The sequence below is a fragment of the Nicotiana tabacum genome, chromosome 19 (assembly GCF_000715075.1).
Source record: "Nicotiana tabacum cultivar K326 chromosome 19, ASM71507v2, whole genome shotgun sequence".
Lineage (NCBI taxonomy): Eukaryota > Viridiplantae > Streptophyta > Magnoliopsida > Solanales > Solanaceae > Nicotiana > Nicotiana tabacum.
Genome location: NC_134098.1, coordinates 112,002,941 through 112,027,887, shown reverse-complemented (window position 1 = coordinate 112,027,887; position 24,947 = coordinate 112,002,941). Strand labels below are relative to the sequence as shown.

At 37.9% G+C, this 24,947-nt stretch overlaps 1 protein-coding gene across 1 annotated transcript; it reads right to left on the bottom strand.

The window, feature by feature from the left end:
• Nucleotides 1-602: 602 nt before the first annotated feature.
• Nucleotides 603-14,709, bottom strand: LOC107822472 (sphingoid long-chain bases kinase 1). The gene is made up of 9 exons (XM_016649019.2): nt 14,367-14,709; nt 13,440-13,996; nt 12,998-13,348; nt 5,764-5,857; nt 5,622-5,659; nt 4,266-4,412; nt 3,863-3,962; nt 1,326-2,266; nt 603-1,038 (listed from the first exon to the last, which is right to left on the bottom strand). Exons 2-9 carry the CDS (start codon nt 13,860-13,862, stop codon nt 889-891), a joined length of 2,244 nt encoding a protein of 747 aa, XP_016504505.1. The 5' UTR covers nt 13,863-13,996; nt 14,367-14,709; the 3' UTR covers nt 603-888.
• Between the last annotated feature and the right edge of the window lie 10,238 nt (nt 14,710-24,947).

Sequence of the window (24,947 nt, the reverse complement as noted above, 5' to 3'; positions counted from 1 at the left end):
TGTAGCATTTGCTCGTCAATATCAAATAATGCATACATTAAATTATACAGGAATTTACATAGTATTATTTATGCAAAAAATAATATGAATAAAAATATATGTATTAGCAAATCGTGAAAGATACTTTATTTAGTTTTTACTATTCATAATGAAGGAGAAAAAAATGTGAGAAAATTAAAAGGTGAAAAATTAAGCCCACCAAGAAGATAGAAAGTTCAGGTAACCAACTAATTGTGCCACCAAGATTTACCGTGAAAGATATGTGCATACATACATACTCTATCAGAAACAGCGACGAGATTGTGGGGGGACCCCCAGGGGGGCTTTTTACGTAAGTGACGACTTTCAGCCTTATAATGTTTTTATGCCCAAACCTTACTAATACTGTCGTAAACTTGCCACTTCAACCAAAATTTCATTAAGTGACCAATAGAAAAAAGAAAATTCAACAAATAATTAAACAACGCCAAGAGAACAAAGAAGCACACCCCTCTCTCGGGCCTTTTTCCCCCCCTTTCCTTTCCAGCTAGTGCTAGTGCTAGAGGGAGGGGAGGGGGGGGGGGGGGGTAATGGAGCAAAGAGGGGGATAGAGAGGGTAAGTGTTAGATAACCAAAAGAGTGAAATTTCCTTCCTCAACAAACGCAAACCAATAATTTACACGCTTTGTCAAACCAGTACAAGGAATAAGGCCAATATCCATACAAAGCCAACTCTCAAAGGCATTAATACAAGTTACGACAAGGGTACACATTAATATATAAGCTGACATACAATTTGAAAAAATGTAAGCAACATTGACAAAATTTACAAGGACCTCAATGACAAATAAAGAGCTTAATGCTGTAGCCGGAAGGTAGAGAGACCTATTGAAGATATACATGCATCAATCACTTGCAATTACCTGGGGCACGACCAATAAGCCTGCACTGTTCTGGAAGCAAGGACGAAATCACTTGCTCATTTACTGGGAAAAGTTCACCATCGATACCACAGCTACTGTGTGAGTGCTTTCCGGGCTTAATCTTTACTGCTTTAACCTGCATTGCATAGGAATGAAGCTTATTTTGAGTTCAGTGAGTACCAACCAACAAAACCTCATTAAAAGTCTCTAAACCAGATTTTCTGAAATAGATGGGTGAGCTCTAAACTGAAACTGTAAGTTTCTTGAGGCAGTTTATCTTTACTAAGTAGATTGATGTTTTGAAAATATCCATACAGTAATGGCCTCCATGTAGACAGGGAAACCTGTATTAATGCACTCAAAAACTCTGCCTTAGTAGGAAAAAACAAGGATTTTGCATCCAAAATCCATTTGCTGCTTTACCTTGACATATTCAACGTATGGGAGGGAAAGATGTCGGCCCATTTGCAGACGCAAGAAGAACCTGATAAGCTTCAGTCTTCCACTTCCATGGACCAACAACAGATCTAACGTGTTATCATCAGGCTCTGCTTTTGGGGCCACAACCTGTGAACTTAAGCTTTGAACAGTTTTGCATGAATGGTTGCATACCAGGACACCAAGAAATTGACCTTTGGTAGTCACCCATTCTTCTGCAGACTTCTGAACAATATCCTTCCGCACAGCATCTTCAGTTTCATCTGCTGGTCCAGGCAATTCAATAGGATTTTCCATATTCCAATGAGGTTCTGTGTCCCATCTTGGTTCCGTCTCCCAAATTGGGCCAGGGTCTGACATCGTTGATGAGATATCCTCTTTATCATTTGTAGTTGTATTTGCCCAAGAAGATCTAGTGGGGTCATTTGTAGCAGTCAACCCACTCCATCCTTTATCTGTTCTTGATTTGGACCTAGTCCTGGGCCAATTCGGGGTTGCTGAAAGTGGAAGCTGAGGATGGATAACTTCCGGTTCATAAGTTGTATTGCCACTCCGTCCGGCAGATAAACGTTTGGATTTTGCATCAATGGCCCGCACATATTCTGATGGCTCAGTGCTACTGCATGTAGTATCCAAGTCTGCTGCGGACATTCTACTTGGGGTCATTATAGAATCAATACTTGATAAGCTAGAGGCTCTGGGAAGCCCTTCCTTGCTTGATCTCCTCATGATGTCTGTGTACAATTCAGACATATCAATGACTTCCCTCTCAACCAAACCTTTTCCTTCTCCAGTTGCTTCTTTCTGCGCTGGAAGATATTCCACTTCAAAACTGTACTTCGGTAAGCACATGAATTTGAGGAAACCAGCGACAAAGTAGCGCAATGGACCAAACCGCTTCTGGTATTTCTCAGATAGTTCCAGCACTACAATAGATAATTGAAGTACACTTACTATCTGAAAATATATGCAATTCAGACAGAGATACCATATTATATAAATACTAAATATCCATGCAAAACACAACTGCTACTGCTACAACAACAACAACAACAACAACCCAGTATAATCCCACTAGTGGGGGTCTGGGGAGGGTAGTGTGTACGCAGACCTTACCCCTACCCTAGTGTAGAGAGACTGTTTCCGATAGACCCTCGACTCCCTCCCTCCAAGAACTCCCCACCTTGCTCTTGGGGTGACTCGAACTCACAACCTCTTGGTTGGAAGTGGAGGGTGCTCACCACTAGAGCAACCCACTCTTGTCTAAATCCAGCAGTTTAAGTCAAATCAATTTATACAGTTCATGTAATCCGGATGTAAAACAACAATAAATGAAAAGCAAGTACAGTCTCGGCCCCTCTACCCTTATCTACTTAAATACCGAGCTTTTGTTTGCAGCACGGTTCGAACCCGTGACATGAGCCTCTGCCTCACCCACACATCACGGTTGTGCTCTCACCACTAGACCGAAGCCAGAGAGCCAACATGCCAACCTTTTCAATCAACAAATCAACCTTTTACATTCTCAAAATTACTTAGTCTTAATAACTTTTTTATTTATCTTCTGTTATGACAAAGCTAATATTTCATAGAGGATACCCTCCCAAAGGTAGCTCACAATATTTACTAATGCAGAGACCAACAAGATAGTTCCCATTGTATCTGAGAGGAAACGAGGGCAATACCTATAAGAATCTGCAGCAAAAGCTTCTCCATAAAACCATAACTCAGATGATACATGTCAGCTTTTCAAGTGACAAGTTATGAAGCACATACACCAAATCTATGCATGTTTTTTCGGGTAATCGTCAGGCACAAATGCTCTTACAAGTTACAATATCAATTCAGTTAGTTGCATCCCAAATTTTTCCTTGTATTTAGGCACCATCTATTTAAGAAGGAACAGGATACCGCAGTTGGAAGACAAAAAGGAGGCAAGATAATTACCATTTTACCCAATTCATAATTTTGGAGCCAAAATATATTAGAAAAGGCAGATAGTATGCATTTTAAATGTAATAACAACAAATTATTCAATTAAAACACAGAAGTCGGAACACATAAGGAGATAGAAAGCACAGTAGACAAAACTCGAAAAAGAAAAAGGAAAAAAAGGAGTTGCCTTAAGTCTTAAGCAAACACATAATTTGAGATGCTTTCACGTAACTGAAGGTTAAGTTTGATAGACTCTTCTTTGTTAAGTAATCCTAGCAAACTCTGTCATCTGGGACATTTTCAGTGATATAGGCATGTTATGATTGGTTGATAAATATTTACTAATAGTTCTTGATTAGACATTTTAGGCTATATGAAAGATCAAATATCAATAATCATGTTCTAGGGTAATGCATACCCTAGTTTTCCAAATTTCCTCTTTCGTGTCCGACTCCTTATCTTACCCTACTCAAGTATCTGCATTTGTATAGGTAATAATCACAAAGTTATCATAGCACATGATTATCTTACCAAATTATTGTAAAGCATAAACATTAATAACTGCTAGGAATTAAAAGATTTAGTACCATCGCTTACAAAGCCAAAGTAGGTGACAGTCGTCCCAAAGTGAATTCTACCACTTTGAACCCACTCGACAGCAAAAACATCTGTAGCTGTAAGCCCTCCCTGAAACAAGAAATCGACACTACATGAAAGGAGTAGATAACCTAGCAGCAGTAGTGAGATATTTCAAATAATATTTCGGATGTTTGATGGAATCAACTCCAAATCATTCCCTGAAGGCTAGATGTTAGCTTTATTTGTTCAGTAGGAGTAACTTAACTTCTGTAAATAGCACTGATCAATTATTTGATTTTGTTAGCTCCCTAATCCTAGCATATTCTTTTGTTTATACTGGAGCTAGCACACGTCTTTTGTAACCTATAAATATAATCAGCATGAAGACGCATCAAGAGAGATGAAACATACCTTGACAATTGCTATGGCAGCGGACACGGGATCTCTAACTCCAAGCACAGTCCAGACCAGAGAATTATCAGAACCAGCAGGAATGATTCCAATTGGAATTGAAATTGCTTCTTTCTGGTTATCCCTACTGAGTAGCCCGTTTAAAACCTGAATCAGGAAAGTTATGTAAGAAAGTTTAACTTAATTTTCTGGACGAGTAAGCTAGATTAACTAATTCTGAGCACACCTTTTAAATGTCAACCAGCAAATATTGGTAAAGTTCACTTTTTGGTTCAGAATGACCAACTTAGCAGTTCAAAGATGTCAAGAAACTATAGTAAAATTTATCAGCATGCAGTTTAGCTTAAGGCCATAATTCAACAAATGTGAAAATTCTATTCTGAACACAAAATCAATAACTACATATAGGGTGACTAAAAAAAAAAGGGCAGCCCGGTGCACTAAGCTCCCGCTATGCGCCGGGTTCGGGGAAGGGACGGACCACATATAGGGTGACTAAGAAGCTAAAAAAAAAACGAGGCTGAGTGTAACCAAAAGAAAAGAGCATTCTGAAAATGAGATTGCAAAGGGCAGAAAGCTGGTGGAAGATATAAAAACAGAAAAGAATCTAGGAGACTCATCAAACTTTGTACTTTTTGTGCCAAATGATGCTCCAGCATGTTAAAGATGATTGACCAGATCCCATTGAGATAAACCCCTTTATAGGCATTATTCACTCTATACTTCATGTATAGAGGATCTTCCCCCTTTTTGTATACTATTACTTGCTTGAAGAAAACACAAAGGAGTGAAAATATAATGAAGGGGCCTCAAAGAGTGATTATATTTTCTAAAATCAAGGGCGACTTATCAGGCTTTATTATTCTTTAAACTTTTTGTGTAGCCTTTATCAAGATTGCCAACCCCTTAGATGAAACTGCATCCAACTATTAAACGAAGCACTATCTCAAATAGAAAAGCATCCAACTTAATGACTCATAATTGACAGATCTTATAGTTTGTTTAAAGGGTACAGGAACTTTGCACAAGGTCAGTAATCGTACTAAATCTCAAAGAAGCCAGCCATCTTAGGTCTTAATTGACTCAATATAAGCAATCCACAACAACATAAAGGATGTCTCTATCCTAAAGAAGAAACAATATGCTATTAAAGAAAAAAATAGCAAATCAGGTAACTCTGTGCACACCTAAATTATGTCACGATAGCTCTCTCGATTTAATGCTACTCGAAAAACCTTTATTGAGCATAAAAACTGACTTATTGATGCAAGAAAGGAGAGTAATTGAGCTATATATGCACTGCAGACATACACACTTGTCACTTGTGAAGTTGGAGAAAGACAGACCATAACTAACCTCATTCACTATGCCATCGCCTCCTACACATATAATGCCTGAACATTTTCCAAAACAGAGAATATAAGAAAAAACAATGATGAACATGGTCTTAGACAACTAAAACTGAATAACAGAAAAACTAAAGCATTGAAAGAAATACCATCAGGACATGTGCTGAAGTCAACCGTGCTTGCAAGTTTCTTGGCATGACCTGCAGATGTGGTTTTGACTACTTCCAACTTAAACCCAGCAAGCTGTAAATTCAATAGAAACAGAGTTAAAGTTGAGAACAAGAACGAACAAGGATATCCAGTCTGAGATAATCTGATTGAATCGGAAACATTCACCCAAAGAGAAATTCTGAAAAAAGAGAATCTCAAGGATGCACAATAGAAGGCATACGTGACATAAACATAACTTTGTTAATCTGCACCTAATATCACAATCGGCTCTCACAACGAATTACACATGAAAAGTACTGCCTTAAAACCAGGAAGTATCAGAAGGAACTCCTCTACTAGTCAGAGGAATAATAAAACCAATTTAGAATGCCTCTCTTATAGCGCGAATTCTTCGCATTTTGCACACCTGATGTATGCACCATTTTGGTTTGCAATTTATCCTTTTGTTTCCCACAATTTACCCCCTAACTTATTCATACCTTAAAAGCCATAAAATAGTACATTCTGTGAGATGCAAGGTAGGAACTATATATATTTAAAGGGGGAAAAAAGAGGGGTGGGGGTGGGGGGTGGGGGGGGGGTTCTGAAAAGGAAGAGTGCAAGGAGAAAGAGGAAAGAATCAAGCATTTACCTACCGTATTCACACACAAAAAAAAAGGGAATGATGCATGGAATGAGTTTCTTTTTGCTCGGCTCTAATACCTAAGCTGGCAAGAGAGACATGTTAAAGTTATTCTGCATTTCTGTCAAAGACACGAGAGTTACCAAAGATGAAAGATAACTGATGACTTAAATTATCTCTAATAGATTATTTATCTATTTGGAGAACGGAAGCTAATTTCTTTCGGAAGATCGTTCATCTGAGCAGATAGAGATTCTCGCAGCCTTCAAGGTTTAATATATTCTAGATGCTCATTCATAGTATATTACTTCTACATCACTCTTGGAAGCTGTAGCTCGTGACGGCTTAGAGAGCAATGTTAATTGTTACTCCAGAAGTTGTTGGATATTTTAGGATTCGGATAGAGTGGAGAGCTAAACCCTTGATGCGTCCATCGCATTAAACATGACTTGTAAGCTTAGTTATACTTGCAAGTAGATGACACTACCCACAGTCACTTTTTTAGCAATCAAATGATGCTTTTAAAAGTTTCCACTTCATTTGCTCAAGATCAATATTTTTCTTGTTTATCTTTTTTTAGCAATCAAATGACGTATTTTTTCTTTTTATTTGGACGGAAGAGTAGCAAACTTCAGAATGGAGCTTGAACACCACGATACTAAAAAGTTCTTCCTGAATAGAATGTTTCTGAAATGAACAATATTCAAGCCAATGGAATGGCATAGTTTATGTTAATTAGCTAAGCTTTTGATGATTTTTGTGTAAAGCTTCACGGAAAAATTAAATGTCTCGTTACCATCTCTCAACCCTTCTTTTTCTATAAAATTATATAATTCCTATTTTAGTCCTTACAATTTTTTTTTTATATAATTCATAAAATTATGAACTCTTTTGTGATTTGCAGAGAAATAAATAGGTCAAGGGGCAAATTGTTAAAAAAATAAAAAGACAGTGCAAAATGAAAAATGATGCATACAATAGGGGTAATGCTGCTCGGTGGGCCGGGCCTGAACCGGACCGGACCGGGCCCGCGGTCCTAACGGGCCTGGTGGGCCTGGTGGGCCGGTCCTGGGTGGGCCGGTCTTGGTGGGCCTCTGAGCCCGTCACGGGCTGGTCTCCATGGTTGAGCCCACGAGCCCGGGACCGTTTGGCCCGGGACCGGCAGGCGGGCCTGGGCCGGTCCTGGCGGGCCTGGCGGGCCCAACGGCTATTTTAAAAAAAAAAAAAAAAAAAAAAAAATCAAACGGCCATATTTAAAATCTAGCCGTTTGGGCTGAAAATATGACCGTTTTTTAAGTTAAAAAAATGGCCATTTGGCCCCCAAACTTTATTTTAACCCCAAACTTTATATAATTACACTTTTCCCCATTTCTCAACTATAAATACCCCCTCATTCTTTCATTTTTATTCACCAATTCATCAATATCTCTCAATATCTCTCAATCTCTCTCAATCTCTCTACTACAATTACTTAATTTATTGTTGAAATTTCGTGAAAAATTGTGAAGTTGTTGAATTGAAGTTTTCAAGTGTTCAACGATTTTCAATTTTCAAGAAGTTGTTCGGCAATCCGGTAAACTCGTTTCAACTCTTACGTTTTTATAATATATTTTTGTGTGGTTTAGTTTGCATAATTATAATTAATATGGCATTTACTTTGAAAAAAATGTTTGGTAAAGGAAAAGATAAAACCGGTGAAAGTAGTGGCCAACCAACTACCCTTCCCCCGGCTCCCCGACCTAGAAAAGATAAGCAAGTTGAAAGTAGTCGCCAACCTAGACGTCCTCCTCCTTCCGTAATTCTTGATAGTGATCACCCTTGTTTTCAATTTACCGATAGTGAATTTTATCATAATGTTGCACCAGGTGATAGATTAGATGATGAAATTATGAATGCTCTTTATCCTAATGAAACCATCTTAGAAAATAATGAGGAAAATGAGGATGATGATGAAACTCAAGCACCGGATTTAGATGATACACCTACTAGTCCTCTTAATAACCCAAGTGATGCACCGGTCGACCCACCTGTAGAAACTCCTACTTTTAATAGAGAACCTGCTAAACGCTTAGAAACATCATTAGTTTGGAATTTTTTTACTCAAGTAAGAGAAAAAAATAAGGCTAAGTGTAAAACTTGTGGGAAATTAATGTCGCATAAATATGTAGGAGACCGTAGCGGCACAGGTAGTTTGACTAGGCACATAAAAACACACCCTAGAGATAAGGCTAGATTTTTTCAAATGAAAGCGCATCTAGAGGGGACAAGTGTAGATTCTGCGATTAACCCTAGTACAGGTTCAAATCTAGTTCAACCAGGAATTAACACTGTCACTGGAGGTATTTTATATTACGATCCAAATAGAGATCGTGAAGAATTAGCAAAGATGATTACTGTTATGTGCTTACCTTATACTTTTGCTTCTAATCCTAATTGGGTTCATTATATTAGAAGAGTGTTTAATCCTACTTATAAAGGTTGGCCTCGCGCAACAGTTAAGAGTGATATTTATAAATTCAAACATGAATATGAACAATATTTGCGTTATTTATTTACTCATATACCTAATCGGATTTCTATTACTACTGATATTGGTAGAAGTGGTAATGATTGTGATTACCTAACTGTTACAAGTCATTGGATAGATGAAGAATGGATAATGCAAAAACGCATAATTGCATATAGAATAATTAATTCGCGTCACACAGGTAAATTTATAGCTAACACTGTTGCAGATATTTGTAGATATTTTTGCTTTAGCGATAAAATAATGGCAATTTCAATGGATAATGCTTCTAGTAACACCAGTGCTATAGGCATGCTTACAACAACACTAAATCCTGCATTTACTAATATTTTCCATGTTAGATGTATTTGTCATATTTATCATTTAATTGTCGGTGATGGTATGCGAATATTAAACATAGAAATTGAAAAGGTTAGAATGGCTCTTAATTGGCTTTTTTATTCAAACCGTAGAAGTAGACTTAGAGAGTATTTTAAAAAATGTGATGAATATGGCCTTAGAGAAAGAAAGGTTCCTAAACCTTGCCCGACTAGATGGAATTGTATGTACGAAAGTTTAGTAGTAGCATATGAATATAGAAACCCAATTAATGCAACGTTTAATTCTCGGGTAGGTGGTGAAGATGATGATGAAATGCTTACCACTCAAGATTGGACTAATGTTAAAATTCTTTTAGATTTTTTAGAACATTTTCAAATTGCAACAAATGCATTTTCTGGGCAATATTATCCTACTATTTCAAACTGTTTAGTTTATATTGCAGCACTATCTGATTTGTTTGTTGAATTTAGTGAGGGTGGGGATATTTATGAACTTGCTATAAATGAAATGAAACAAAAGTTTAAAAAATATTTTTTTCCTATCCCTCCTATTTATGGTCTTGCTGCAATGCTAAATCCTACAATGAAATTGGGAGGTCCTCATTTTTGGTATTCAAATATTTATAAGGCTTTAGATCTTTCAAATGAGGAAATTGCGACACTTGCAGATGCAAAAGCTTCAATTAAGATTAACGCTCAAACAGTTTATAATGCTTATCAACTTGCCTTAGAGCATGCTAGGCCAACTATTCCAACCCCTACTTCGTCTAGCTCACAATCCTCTAAAAGAGTTGCGGGCTTAAAAGCTCTTAAATCTTGGACGGAGTTCAGGGGTCTCAAGGTGAAAATTATGATGAAACTTCACATCTAAATGAGCTTCAAGTTTATTTGTCTCAGGGACTTGAAAAGGAGAATCCAGACGGCTCTTTTGATCTTTTGGAATGGTGGAAGGCAAGGGAAAAACATTTTCCTGTTCTTGCAAGGATGGCTCGGGATATTTTATCAATTCAAGCTTCAACTGTTGCATCAGAGAGCGCTTTCAGTCAAGCAAGACTGCAAATAGGTGATCATAGAGCGTCTATGAGGGATAGCTTGGAAAAATCAGTATTGTTTAGAGATTGGATCCGCTCGGAAAGAAGAAACTTTGGAATTGCAGAAGCACAACCGGCGATAGATGAAGCTTATGAAGAAATGATAGCGGAACTTACGGAGGATTCGGCTTCGCCCGGAAGTGGTGATGAACAAGCTTCTTTTCCACCACCACCAACGCAACCTCCTCCGAACCTTGAAGGATTTATGAGATTTGTTAGAGATAATACATAGAATAATATGTAACTTGTATTTTGGCACATCTTCCTTAGTTTTTTCCTTCTAATGGTGGTATTAGTACCTTGTTGTGCTCATTCCATTGGGGGAAGGATGACTAAGAAAGATATGTCATTTTTTGGTAATAAAATTTATTGCTTCTACCCATGAGCTTCTTTTCGCAATATTTCTTTGTCTATACTTAGAATTATTTATATGCTACAATATATACATAATATACAATATATATACTACAAGAAAATATATTTATAAGATACAATATATACATAAGATACAATATATATACTACAAGAAAATATATAAGAGAATATATATACATAAGATACAATATAATATACTACAAGAAAATATATTATGCTACAATATATACATAATATACAATATATATACTACAAGAAAATATATAAGAGAATATATATACATAAGATACAATATAATATACTACAAGAAAATATATTATGCTACAATATATACATAATATACAATATATATACTACAAGAAAATATATTTATAAGCTACAATATATACATAAGATACAATATATATACTACAAGAAAATATATAAGAGAATATATATACATAAGATACAATATAATATACTACAAGCAAATATATAAGAGAATATATATACATAAGATACAATATAATATACTACAAGCAAATATATTATGCTACAATATATACATAATATACAATATATATACTACAAGAAAATATATTTATAAGCTACAATATATACATAATATACAATATATATACTACAAGAAAATATATAAGAGAATATATATACATAAGATACAATATATATACTACAAGAAAATATATTATGCTACAATATATACATAATATACAATATATATACTACAAGAAAATATATAAGAGAATATATATACATAAGATACAATATAATATACTACAAGAAAATATATTATGCTACAATATATACATAATATACAATATATATACTACAAGAAAATATATTTATAAGCTACAATATATACATAAGATACAATATATATACTAAAAGAAAATATATAAGAGAATATATATACATAAGATACAATATAATATCAAGAAGTGATATTTATGCATGACAATTTAGTGTTTTACTATTGTTTTGTTATTTTCTTTTTCGTCAAGCACTTTAATAATTAGATATACATATATACTACATATTAATATAGCCATGATACTACAAGAAATTGTCTTTAAAAAAAAAAAAAAAAACCCGCTAGGCCCGCGAAGCCCACGAGCCCGGCCCGTTAAGCACAGGACCATGTGGGCTTAGGCCCGTCACGGGCCGGTTCCACCCATTAGGCCCACGAAGACCGGGACCGCCAGGCCCGGGACCGCCAGAGCCCGGGACCACGAAGCCCGGGACCGCGAGGCCCGGCCCGTTAGGCCCACTAAGGCCCGGGCCCGGGACAAAATACAGCCCTAAACTGGAGCCTCGACTCGGATGGTATTGATATATTGTCTCTTTCGTCTTTTTCGTTTTCTTGAGCCGAGAGTCTATCGGAAACAGCCTCTCTACTCCATGGGGTAAGGGTAAGGTCTGCGTACACACAACCCTCCCCAGATCCCTTACTTCAGGGATTTTACTGGGTTGCTGTTGTTGTAATAGGGGTATAAAACACTAAGAACTCCTTATAGAGCTTATTCCAAAAAACAATATGAGAGATTGAACGGTAGAGACTTCAGACCTATAAATCCAGTAAAAGCAACTACAAGATTTTTGTAGCAGTGCTTCCCTTTTGACATTCTACAGCATCAATTGCAAACGCAATAATTGATTCCAAGATAAATATCAAACTGAACTAGGATAAGGCATATGATTATGTAAATTGAGCCTTTCTGGACTTCATAATTGAGAAGATGTATAATTTGTAAAGAAATATCTGACGACAATTATCAAGAAAAATAGTTATTGTGATGACAACATTTGCAGTTATCAATTTTTTTTGGTTAAGTAAAATTTGTGTTTGTTTTTCTCAATCATTTTGCAAGTTTTGCCAACCCCAAACAATTTTTATAGTTGTATGCAAGTCGTGACAGTTGGGGACGGGGAAAATATAAGAGACATGTGGACAAGCAACGGAGCAACTAATTGGATAAACACTAGAAAGCAATGAATAATGAACATAAAGGAAAATAGGGATTAGGGGGACAAATCAGATAGTCTGCATAACGCAATGAACAAACACATCCCCTTTCTAACAGCAAGGACTGTTGGCTAAGAGAGAATGCTATTAGAGAAACGATTTATTTCATTTACATCCAGCGGTATCAACACTAGATGATTGCGACCACTACAATATTTTCATGCATTTAGCTTAACTTTAAAAAAAATCATGCAGTTAGAGGTGCAAATAAAATTGTCAGCTAGATAATAACAGATTACAGTTCTAGAACATACCTTGAATATAGGTTCAACCTTGCCATGGAATACTTTACTTGAACGACCACGGCCAGACCTTGGGTTTAAAATGACAAGCATTCTAGGAGGATTTTTACATCGTACATATGACTCGAGAGGAAATTCATTAGTAACCAAATCAGAAGCCTGCTTCTTTGATGAAGCCAGAGGATGAGGCAATATATTCACATAACACTGTTGATCGGCAAATGCATTTACCCATTGAAGTGCTTCCTCTGATGAAGAAGCTAAGAAGCGAAAATCCTTCTGGCTTCTTCGAGTTTTTAAAAAACCTCTTCTAAGGGGATATGAATGGATGGTGAAATGTCGGAGTCCAGGACAGTATGATACCTGTGGTAAGTGCAGAACCTACTGCTTAGTAAAACTCAAACGGAAGTGATACAAATTCTGACAAAACCCATAATCCCTTAAAGAACCTTACCGAAATAACATCTTCCAGACGCAGCATACCAGAACCCCAAACCATAGCCTTGCTAGTAAGTTTGGCTTCAACAGCATCCTGGCTAGTAACCTCCTTTGAGGCTTCTAACTCAGAATTTTTATTTGCCTTCCCCTTGTCTAAAACCAGCTTTCCAGAAAACACTTCATATCCGAGCAGGTCAGACTGCTCATCCCCGATGTCAATCCTGTGCTCCTCATTTTTCTCTTTCTTAGGGTCATTATTACTCAGACTAAGTTCTCCACGTATCGAACTTCTTCCTTTACTTCGTTTTTCAGGGAAAACAACCGGAGATGAATGCTGCCCTGCTGTTGTAATCTGGGAACACAACCCTAGACGTCGAAGAGACTGCTGAGTTGTAAGTCTCAAAGAATTATTTTTAGCAAGATTCCCGCTCTTCTGCATATTTCTCCTCACCGAGCAAAAGAGAGAGAATAGAGTTGAACAATAACGGATTCCTCTAATGCTTAAGTGTAACAAGATCCAGAAAATAGCTAATTCAGAGCCTAAAAAATTCACATCCAACCAACCGACCAAACCTGCATCATGATAATTTCAAATTGGTGAATTCATTTTAAATAAATCTTTAAATCATTATATAATTCAGAGCAAAACAACGAATCACACTCTCCGGATCAGAATAACCAAAATTCATCTAGGAAACAACCACCCAATCGACTAAAATTCTCAAGCCAAAAACTAACTGTAATCTCTCAACAGCAAAACTTTCATCAGAGATTACATATTATGAAAGCATTCACTAAATCATATGAAAATGCAAACAGCACATCACTCTCCAGATCAAAATTACCAAACTGGTTAAAATTGACGAACCAGAGATTAGCTTTAGGCGTTCGACAAAGCAAAATATGGGCACGAACAAAAAATAAAAGGAAGAAGAATACAAACCTGAGTGCTAGGGTTTGTATTCGAATGTTGATATCTTCAGTCAAAATCTACGGTTCTCGAATGCTGTGATGAAAATCGGAATCCTCAATTGATGTTAGCGGCGGAAATCTCATCGGAGAAAATGCGTTTTGAACCGGCGGTTCACGGAGAGCCCAGGAGAAATGACCCGATACTTCACATACGGGGAGAGTTGGGAGAGAAAGGAAAAGGAAAATACAGAGAAAGGAGAAATCGCTTTTTCCGTCCACTTTCTCTCATCTACCAAACAGGAGCAAATAAAAAAAATTCCTTCTCTTTTTTCCTAATGCTAATAATGCTAAAGTATTTCTTCTAGTGTGGCTGTGGGATGATATAATTTGTTACCAACTTAAATGGATCTACTTTAGCCTTTTAGCTTTAGCTTTAGTCGTGTTTTATCTAAATAAATTAATGTTTTTGTTTTCAAGTGAATATCTTAATTTGGTTTTGTGCTTAGTATTAGGTACATGGACGAGTAGTTAGTTGGTGTATTATGTGACGTCATGCCTTCACTTTTAATTTATTTTTTTTGGCAAAAATAAAATGGAGAAAATTTGAGAGAATATTATAAGAAGACTTTTTTTTTAAATATCCCTTGTTCAAAAAGTTGACATTTCAATTTCAAAACATAAAGTAATATATTCACATGCATAGGCAGATTAAATTAAAATTGAATGTGTTACAAAAGAAACTTCAAATTTTGGTTAAAATGTGGTAAATTGGTACTCCCTCTATTTAAGTTAAGTTGCACCATTAGTTTAGCTGGGAAATCCAAACACATAAACCTCTGAACTCATAACTTTGGAACTTGTAAAATTTTAAACCTGTAAATCGAAAGATGAAAAAACTAAAACTGAAAATATATATAAAAAATATTTTTTCCCGGGAAGGGGGAAGGGGCAGGGGCGGCGGTGGGGTGGGGGTGCAGAAAAACGAAAAAAACAAAAATTTGAAATTACAAAAAAAAAAAAAAAAGTAGAAAAAAAAATTGTGCGAGGTGGGGAGCAGTGGGGTGGGGGAGGGAGTGGGTGGTGCAGAAAAAAAACATAGAAATTTGAAAATTACAAAAAAAAAAGTTTTAAAAAAAACTTTTTTTTTGTGCGGGGTGGGGGGACAGTGGGGTGGGTGGTGTAGAAAAACGAAAAAATAGAAATTTAAAATTACAAAAAAAAGTAAAAAAAAAACTTTTTTTACATCGGAGGGGTGTAGAGTGGGTGGTGACGGAAAAACAAAACTGAAATTTGAAAAAAAAAAAAGCCTTTTTGGAGAGAGGGGTGGGATTAGGTGGGTGGGTGTGAGGGTGTGGGGTGGGTGGGTGAGGGTGGGGAAGGTTGATAAGGAGTTTTGGAAAATGTTTTTCCTTCTCTTGATAAGGAAAACATTTTCCTCCAATTGAAAGAAAATGAGTTCATAAGGAAAATATTTTCCAAAGCATTTAAGCCAACCAAACATGAAAAAATTGAAAAATATTTTTCGAAAAATATTTTCCTTCGTACTAAACACACCCTTGGTGTATACTTGATTAAAAGTGGTAGCCAAAATATTGCGAAAGTTAGTTAAATAACAGAAAATCATATCAAAGTTTGAAACATGTTAATAGATAATTTTATAATTATTGGTGCCAAACATTTGAATATTTCAAATTTATAAAGTGGGTAATATAAATTTAGATGAACTACTTACTAATATATATATATATATATATATATATATATATATATATATATATATATATGCATTTTAGTTTCAATATATTTGTATCATTGTATTTATGTACATATTTATGTGTATGTATATGGTTCGATTATCCTTTGCTTGTGAACTGATTATCGTACATTGAAAACATTTTATTGTTAGCCCTTTATCATAAAATGATGTAGTTGTAGAAGTTAACTTGACATCATATCTCATATAATGAGTTAGATATTCAGGGACTGAATCCTTAAGATCAGTTCCATATTGTAATAACACTAAAAAAAAATAAAACAAAATAAAGTTCAAACTTGAAACCTAGCAATATGTACACCTACAGCCATACCGTTAGCTCCCCGGCAACGGCGATAAAATTTGATCACGCCCAACTATGCCTTATAAAAAGGACTAAGTGGTTGTTGCAAATATAATCCAGTTTACAAGTCCGGAGTCGAATCCTACAGGGAATTAACCTACTAAGCACAACTACTAGATTCACACAAATTCACGTAATCAATCTTAAGAAATATTAAATAACGAATTGGATGTTTACTAACTAAAGATCAAGTAATGAAAATGCAGTAATTAGTAACTAACTACGAACAGGTTGTAGACAAGATTTGGAATGATCTAAGGTTCTGATTTCCCCTATTGTCGGATTCCTTTCCGCTACGTTTCCTATAAATTTGCTTAAATTTTCTCTACCGATCATGAGCGCTTCGAGTGTCGTAATTCTCTCCCGAGTAACTACCATAATTTACTAGACATATTCTTCTGAACTACGCTAGCTAGCACTAAGTTACGGCTCACTCGGATCGCACCAAGGTTTCGTTATTCCTAATCCCACCTTTAAACCCTTTGTATTGATCTCTCACATACGTTATGAGTGATGTTGTTCAACAACTACCTAAATATGCACTCTCTTCCGAGTAATACACACTAAATAGGCACAGTCGATTGAGAGCTCTTCAACCAACCACAATATAAACGTAGTTGAACAAATAGAGAAAAAGCTACGGCAAATCTATATTAAACGTAACAGGAAAAACATCCTCCAATAGGTTCCATCAAAACTCTATATTAGAAGTTTAGCTACTCATACTCATAGTAACAATTTTTCAAGTATTTTGCATAATTAAATTACAAAGAAAAGATGAAGGAATGTAGAACTCCATGATTCTTTCCCCCAAAAGTTGTTCTACGAGCTATTCTTGCCTCCGATCGCCAAAAAAAAATTCCTTCAAAAGTGGTGTTTAATATCTATTTATATGTGTAGGAAAAGACCTAAACGACATAGCCCAAGTCCAAGTCCAACAAGGAGACGAAACAAGCCTTCAAAATCGCATCAGGCTCGCTATGGGCCGTGCCTCGCGAGGTAAAAGGCGAGATACAACTCGCCTCAGACTGTGCGGCGCGAGACATTCCGCGCGCTCAACCTCGCCCTGCCCCTCGCGTCGCCTGCTTCCACGCGAGCTCAATAGCTTGCTTTGCCAGCTTCTTCATTTTTCCGCTGCTCAATTCTTTCTTTCTTCTTTCTAACTGTTTTCGAGCACGCTTTATACTTTAAATATTTCTTTTGCTCTAATTTCATTTTCAATGTATCAGCACATAAAATATACTCCATTACGCGCAAATAAAATATAGTTTAGCATTAAAACACCTAAAATGTAAGGTAAATAATATACAAAAATATGAAGTTATAGCCAAACATCAATACCCCACACTTAAACGTTGCTCGTCCTCTAGCAATCAAACTACACTTATAGACACGACCTTTTTAAGCAATTCCCTTAACTCATCACACCAAGAATCTTTAAAATATACTAAGCACAAAGGTGTAACATCCTCACCTCAAGATTTGACTAACAAATACCATGCATTATTCACAATTCACTTACTTACTCTAACATGGAGGTCAATGACATTACCTTTCTATCATGAATCATGTGCCCTCACACAACAAAAGATATTAGTTCCACACACAATAAATTTTAAGACCGTAGGAACTCAAGATAGGAAGAATTGACTCGCTCTCAGAAATAACATTCACATGCCACAAATAATGCACCATAGGCTTGCCCGTGGTATAATACTCTACTCATCGAGCTCATTCAGTCTAGGACCAAGTAGGACTTTATTTGGTTATAATGTAGGCTACGGGTCGGGTAGGATATATTTAGATATAAGAGTGACAACACTTCCCTAAGCACTTTAATACATATACTTTAACACTCACGCCCATACTTATGTCAAACCAAAACTCCACCTTTACATCAATGTATATTATCCCATACTTCTTTAAGCAGAATTATATCACTAGCCACCATCATCAAAAATTATTTTTTTATACAATACAACTATATATGTATTTTTTTTATTTTATTTTTAAGTGGCTTTTATTGATATATTTTTTTTCTTCTTTCTTTTCAAAACGGTGCACCTTTCTCCTTATTTCATTTGTTCTACTCAAAAGCCAACCACCACCCCACACTTTAACTTTTACATAATTCATCACAATTCAAGTGCTCATGAGAGGTGACAAGGTTCAAATATATGGTCAATTCAAACAAGGGTAAGGCTTGTAATATGGTTACCAAAAAAACATGATTATAGGCTCAAAGGGGTTAACTACATTATATGACATTTAGGTGGGTAAACTATATATATCTGACTCAACAAAAAAAATACCTATATCACTTCCCAGACTGAACAAGACTACTATTTCGCTTTGCACACATACGGGCAAGTTCTAGACATCAACTGCAATGCACAGAATACATACAAACCTCCCACAGACATGGCACATAACTCACTCAGGATTGGTTTTATCACGACACTCTAGTCAAAGCAGTTAAGCAAATTTAAGAATCTACGATTTAAGGTACGTTTACTAGAGTCAAAAACTGAGCCTAAGCGTCACAACCAGAGTACTCACTATTCTCAAGGCATAACAAAGTCAAGAGATATCGCTACAATTCAATTCATAGCACAGTGGTTTCTACTCTTAAAAATTAAAACTAACTGCACCCGGTTTAACTAAAACCTTTGGAAAAGAACCGCGGCACAAAGAAAAACCGAAGAAAAATTACTGCACTACCTACAAAGAAATTTTTTTTTCTTTAGACTTAATTCCCTCAAGAAAACTGTCTAGGAGATCCATTGTCGGGAAGAGTCCAATTTTTCTACTTTTTTTTTTCTAAAAGGTTAAGACGACACTAACTACAAAAAAACTACGAATTCAAACAAGACTAATATTTACAAGTTACTACCCCACCCTTATTTCATGCAATGTCCTCAGTGCATACTCAAACAGACAAAACAAGAAAAATAACAAAGTAGGGTGTATGAAAACTCCTTGATCAAGCCTCGTCATCGCCTTCATCCTCGAAGGCTGCTCATTCCTCATCTTCTGCTTCCTCCTCCTCCTCTTCCTCCTCCTCCTCTTCCTCCTCCTCCTCATCATCATCATCATCATTTGACTGCTCCAGATCGGCCTCAGACTGCTCAAGTGTGTTGAAATCCTCATCCTCTGGGAGTCTATAGCCATCACCAAGCCCAACCAGTTGTTGAGCATGAGCATTAAGCGGGAAACGCTCCTCCAGTATGGCCCTCTCCTGTTAGTGGCCGAACGTCCCCCAATCCGAAGCTGCAAGTCCATCATCCCATATAAATGGACCATAAAGTTGTCATCGCGAGCATTGCGCTCGACATCTGTCATTGATGGCATAACAGTCTTCTCCTTAACCCGGATGCTTGTAATGTCCATTAGTCGTAGGGGCTGATCAATAATGTGATCGAAAGCTTTCTCCTCCTCCACCTCTTCATGTCTCAAGTACTGAGTCAACATGTTTACAAAGGGCATTCGATCAATTCTCTTGGTACTTCTTACTTGAGTCATCTGGTAGCGGATCAAGTGGCCCACATTCACCCTCTGGCCAGTCATGAGGAAATATAACATGCACGTCCTTTCACGGCTAATAAGAGTGTTATGGTTGCAAGGTAGGAGTCGTGTATTAATCAATTTCAACCACTCTTGAGCTTCTGCCTTCATTTTCTTCTTAGGGAATTTCCTATGGCGATTGGTTTTCTTGTCCCGAACACAAGCCGCCACAGAATTGATACCACAAAGAGTGTGTCTCAGTTCTCAATATGTAGGACGGGCGATGAAGTTGTCCAAGGGTTCCTGGGGAACATCCGGCGCATCTAAGAAATTGCATATTGCCGATGCTAAAAAATCGATCAACCTTCCCCTAATAGGCACCAGCTGCTCAGGATTATTTAGATCAAAACCGGTATAAACCTCCCGAACCAGATTGACATTGATATTCCCGGTATTTTTGAACACGTAACTCAGCCCCAAATCATTAATACCTCTCCAGATTGCTTGGTACTTGGCTTGCAGGCGACGCTCATGAATAGCAGATTCCGGATGTATATGTCTCGGCCTACAACGTTTGTACCGGTCCTTAACATGTGGAGGTATGCTCTTGAGTCCAAATTCCCCTTGTCCTTGAAGTTTATGGGCGAGTGGCTGCTATAGCTGCCACTGCTTGCAGTCCTTCAACTTGACTTGAAGTGGCTTCACCTCCTTTTCTCTTCTTCGGTAGAGGTGCGGAGGGAGCCTTAGCCTTAGACGGAGCAGTGGATGTGACCTTGCCTTTACTGGTGTCCTTCCTTGGAGGCATGTTTGTACCTACACAAGTGAGCATTAATCAGTTTAGGACGCATTGCAAAATTCAAAACATGGTCTTGCGACCCCACACTTAAGAGTTCATCAAATAATGTTCAACAATTTTCTGAGGTTACTCAGACTTCACCTCATCTCCTTCTCTTAGCATGAGAATCAAGCAATGACATAAGGATGTTTCCTCCAATTTTTAAGCATCGGGCTATCGGTGAGCCACCCCACACTTAAAATTTTAAAGTGGTGCACGGCTACATAGCACTAGTCTTACTCTACCGGAGACTCGGGCTCCAATGGGGGACAAAGAATGCCTTTGAGGCATTATGACAAACACTTAGCATGCACTAGTGCCATGAGAGTGCTTGTAGAGATGAGGGATTGCCTCACCCTCCCAACTCGGCTTGGGAATTCCGTGTTACCACTTGTTCACACAAAAAACAACACCATTCCTATAGGGTTCATGGGGCTGGGACACACAAACACATTGTTACAATGAAGAACAACCCCAAAATTTTTATCCAATGACATGCATTCACCCAATTCTAAAATGTTAAAGAATGGAGGTAGAAATCATACCTTAGATGTTTAAGATTAGGGATTGCCCTTGAATTGATGTTGCAGGTGAAGAAAGGAGCAGAGGAATGCTTGTCTTCAATGGGTTTGTGAGGGAGGGGGTTTGGCAGTATGTTTTTGTGTGAGTTGTGAGCTTTTGTGAGCAGTGTGGTTTTGGGGCGTTTAGGTTAGGTTTTAAGGGTGGGGTTTAAAAAAAATAAAAGAAAAGAAATAATCGAAAAACTCACTTAACTGGCGACGTGAGGTTACTGCCTCGCTTTCTCCCTCGCGAGGCGAGCTCCAATGCGAGTTCTGGGGCGCGCGGCGCAATACTCCACGCGAGATGCATCTCGTTGTAACCTTTGCAAGGCGAGTTCCCACGCGAGCACTCGATCTGGCGACTCATGGCTTTTCGCCTGGCCAAGCTTGCTAGGGACCACGCAACGCGAGGTTCAGTGCATGACCCACCGAAATTGCCTGCAAACATGTTAGTTCCTATAAACGAAAAAGAAAAAAAAATCTAACTATGCTAAAAATCAACTACTAATTGGGTTGCCTCCCAACGAGTGCCTTAGTGAACGTCACGACATGGCGAATACAACATTATAATGGGTTGCCTCCCATGAAGTTCCTGATTTAACGTCGCGGCACGACGTAGGTAATCGACTTAAGGCTCGCTCAACATTTTTGGCTCTAGCAAATGAGTCACCGATACTACTGTCGTCTCATCCATGCCCAAATAATGTTTCAACCTGTGACCATTGACTCTGAACTTGCGAGAGCCATCTTCTGAAGCAATCTCTACGGCTCCGGTGGGATGAATCTCTAGCACATAAAATGGTCCTGACCATCTTGACTTCAATTTGCCCGGAAACAACCTCAATCTCGAACTGAATAATAATACCACGTCTCCCGGCTTAAAAATTTGGCTCAAGAATGTTTTTGTCATGCACAAGTTTCATTCTTTCCTTATATAACTTTGTACTCTCAAAAACATGGTAACGGAACTCGTCGAGTTCATGTAGCTCTGTGACTCTAATAGTTCCAGCGGCCTCCAAGTCCAGATTTAATTGTCGTAACGCCCAGAAGGCTTTATGCTCTAACTCACCATTAAGTGACATGCCTTTCCAAACACCAATTTGTACGGTGACATACCAATCAGAGTTTTGAATGCAGTGCGGTAAGCCCATAGCACATCATCCAATTTTCTCGCCCAATCAGTCCGAGTAGCATTTACAGTTTTGGTCAAAACACTTTTGATTTCTCTGTTTGACACCTCGACTTTCCCACTTGTTTGTGGGTGATACAGAGTAGCAACTTTATGGCGAACGCCATATTTCTCTAACAACTTTGCAAAGGCTCGGTTGCAGAAGTGGGTGCCCCCATCACTGATGATAACTCTTGAAGTGCTAAATCGGGTGAAGATGTTCTTTCTCAGGAAACCAATAACTGCCTTCGCATCATTTGTTGGAAGTGCCACAGCTTCTACCCATTTCGAGACATAGTCCACCGCTACAAGTATGTACTTGTTATTATATGAGCTGACAAATGGTCCCATAAAGTCGATTCCCCATACATCGAATACTTCCACCTCTTGAATTGGGTTCATGGGCATCTCATGTCGACGAGAAATATTCCCCGTCCATTGGCACTCATCATAACTTTTCACCCAGAAGTGTGCAACTTTAAACAGCGTTGACCAATAAAAACCTGACTCCAACACTTTAGCAGCTGTCCTTACACCTCCAAAATTTCCTCCATACTGTGAAACATGACATGCCTGCAAAACAGAAGATTGATCTATCTCGGGAATGCATCTCCGGATCATGTTATCAAGACAAATCCTAAACAAATATGGTTCATCCCCGAAATACATGCGACAATCACGAAAAAACTTTTTCTTTTGCACAGAAGACAAGTCATAGGGAACAATACCGCTTGTCAGGTAATTTGCAATATCTGCATACCATGGTGTAGCCTCGAGGCTCGTTGCTAAAAGTTGTTCATCTGGGAAAGTCTCCATGATCTCCTCCACCTCAACCTTCTTTTTCGCTCCTTTAAGCCTGGACAAATGATCAGCAACTTGGTTTTCTATTCCCTTTCGGTCTCGAATTTCCAAGTTGAACTCTTGTAGCAGTAGCACCCATCGAATTAGGCGCGACTTTGACTCATTCTTCTCAATTAGGTACCTTAGAGCAGCATGGTCAGTGTAAACAATTACCTTTGAGCCTATCAGGTATGACCTGAATTTATCAAATGCGAACACCATAGCTAGTATCTCCTTCTATGTCACTGTGTAATTTAGTTGGGCACCGCTCAAGGTTCTACTTGCGTAGTATATCGGATGCATGAATTTATCTTTTCGTTGCCCAAGAACTGCTCCCACAGCATAGTCACTTGCATCACACATCAGCTCGAAAGGTTGTCCCCAGTCGGGGGCCACTATGATTGGTGCAGTCACCAGTTTGTTCTTCAACTCCTCAAACGCTACCCTGCTTCATCAGAAAACACAAAAGGGTGATCTTTTTTAAGCAGTTTACACAAGGGGTTAGCAATTTTGGAGAAATCTTTTATAAACCCTCTGTAGAAACCGGCGTGGCTAAGGAAACTTTTTATTGCTTTGACGGACGTGGGTGGTGGTAGCTTTTCTATCACATCAACCTTTGCACGATCCACCTCAATGCCCTTACTTGACACTAGGTGCCCCAAGACTATACCTTCTCGTACCATGCAATGGCACTTTTCCCAGTTGAGCACAAGATTAGTCTCCACACATCTTTTCAGCACTCTTTTTAGATTCTTTAGGCAATCATCGAATGAGTCTCCCACCACTGATAAATTATCCATGAAGACATCCATTATGTCTTCTACCATATCTGTGAAGATGGCCATTATGCACTTTTGAAATGTGGCGGGTGCATTGCATAGGCTAAACGGCATTTTCCGGAAAGCGTATACGCCATATGGACAGGTTAATGATGTTTTCTCTCTATCTTCCGGGGCAATAGAGATTTGATTATACCCCGAGTATCCATCCAGAAAGCAATAATGGGACCTCCCAGCCAATCTATCTAACATCTGATCAATGAACGGCAAGGGAAAATGGTCTTTTCGGGTGGCCTTATTCAATCTTCTGTAGTCCATACAAATTCGCCATCCCGTGACTGTTCTTGTTGAGATCAGCTTGTTGTTCTCGTTTTGTATCACAGTCATTCCACCTTTCTTTGGCACATATTGAACTGGGCTAATCCAATTGCTGTCGGAGATGGGAAAAATGATCCCCACATCTAACCACTTTATCACCTCTTTTTTCACAACTTCTTTTATGTTGGGGTTCAGCCTTCTTTGATGTTCTCTGGAAGGCTTGTGGCCATCTTCCAATAAAATCTTATGCATATAGAAGGCCGTGCTGATACTCTTAATGTCTGCAATGGTCCAACCAATTGCAGTTTTGCACTCTATTAGTTCCTGCAAAAGTTGTTCTGCCTGCACATCTAGTAAACCCGATGAGATAATAACATGTAAAGTTGAGTTAGGTCCTAAGAAAGCATACCTGAGGTGAGATGGTAGCGGTTTCAGTTCTAAGTATGGTGGCTCTTCGATCGATGGCTTAGTTGGAAGAGTCTTTCTTTCTT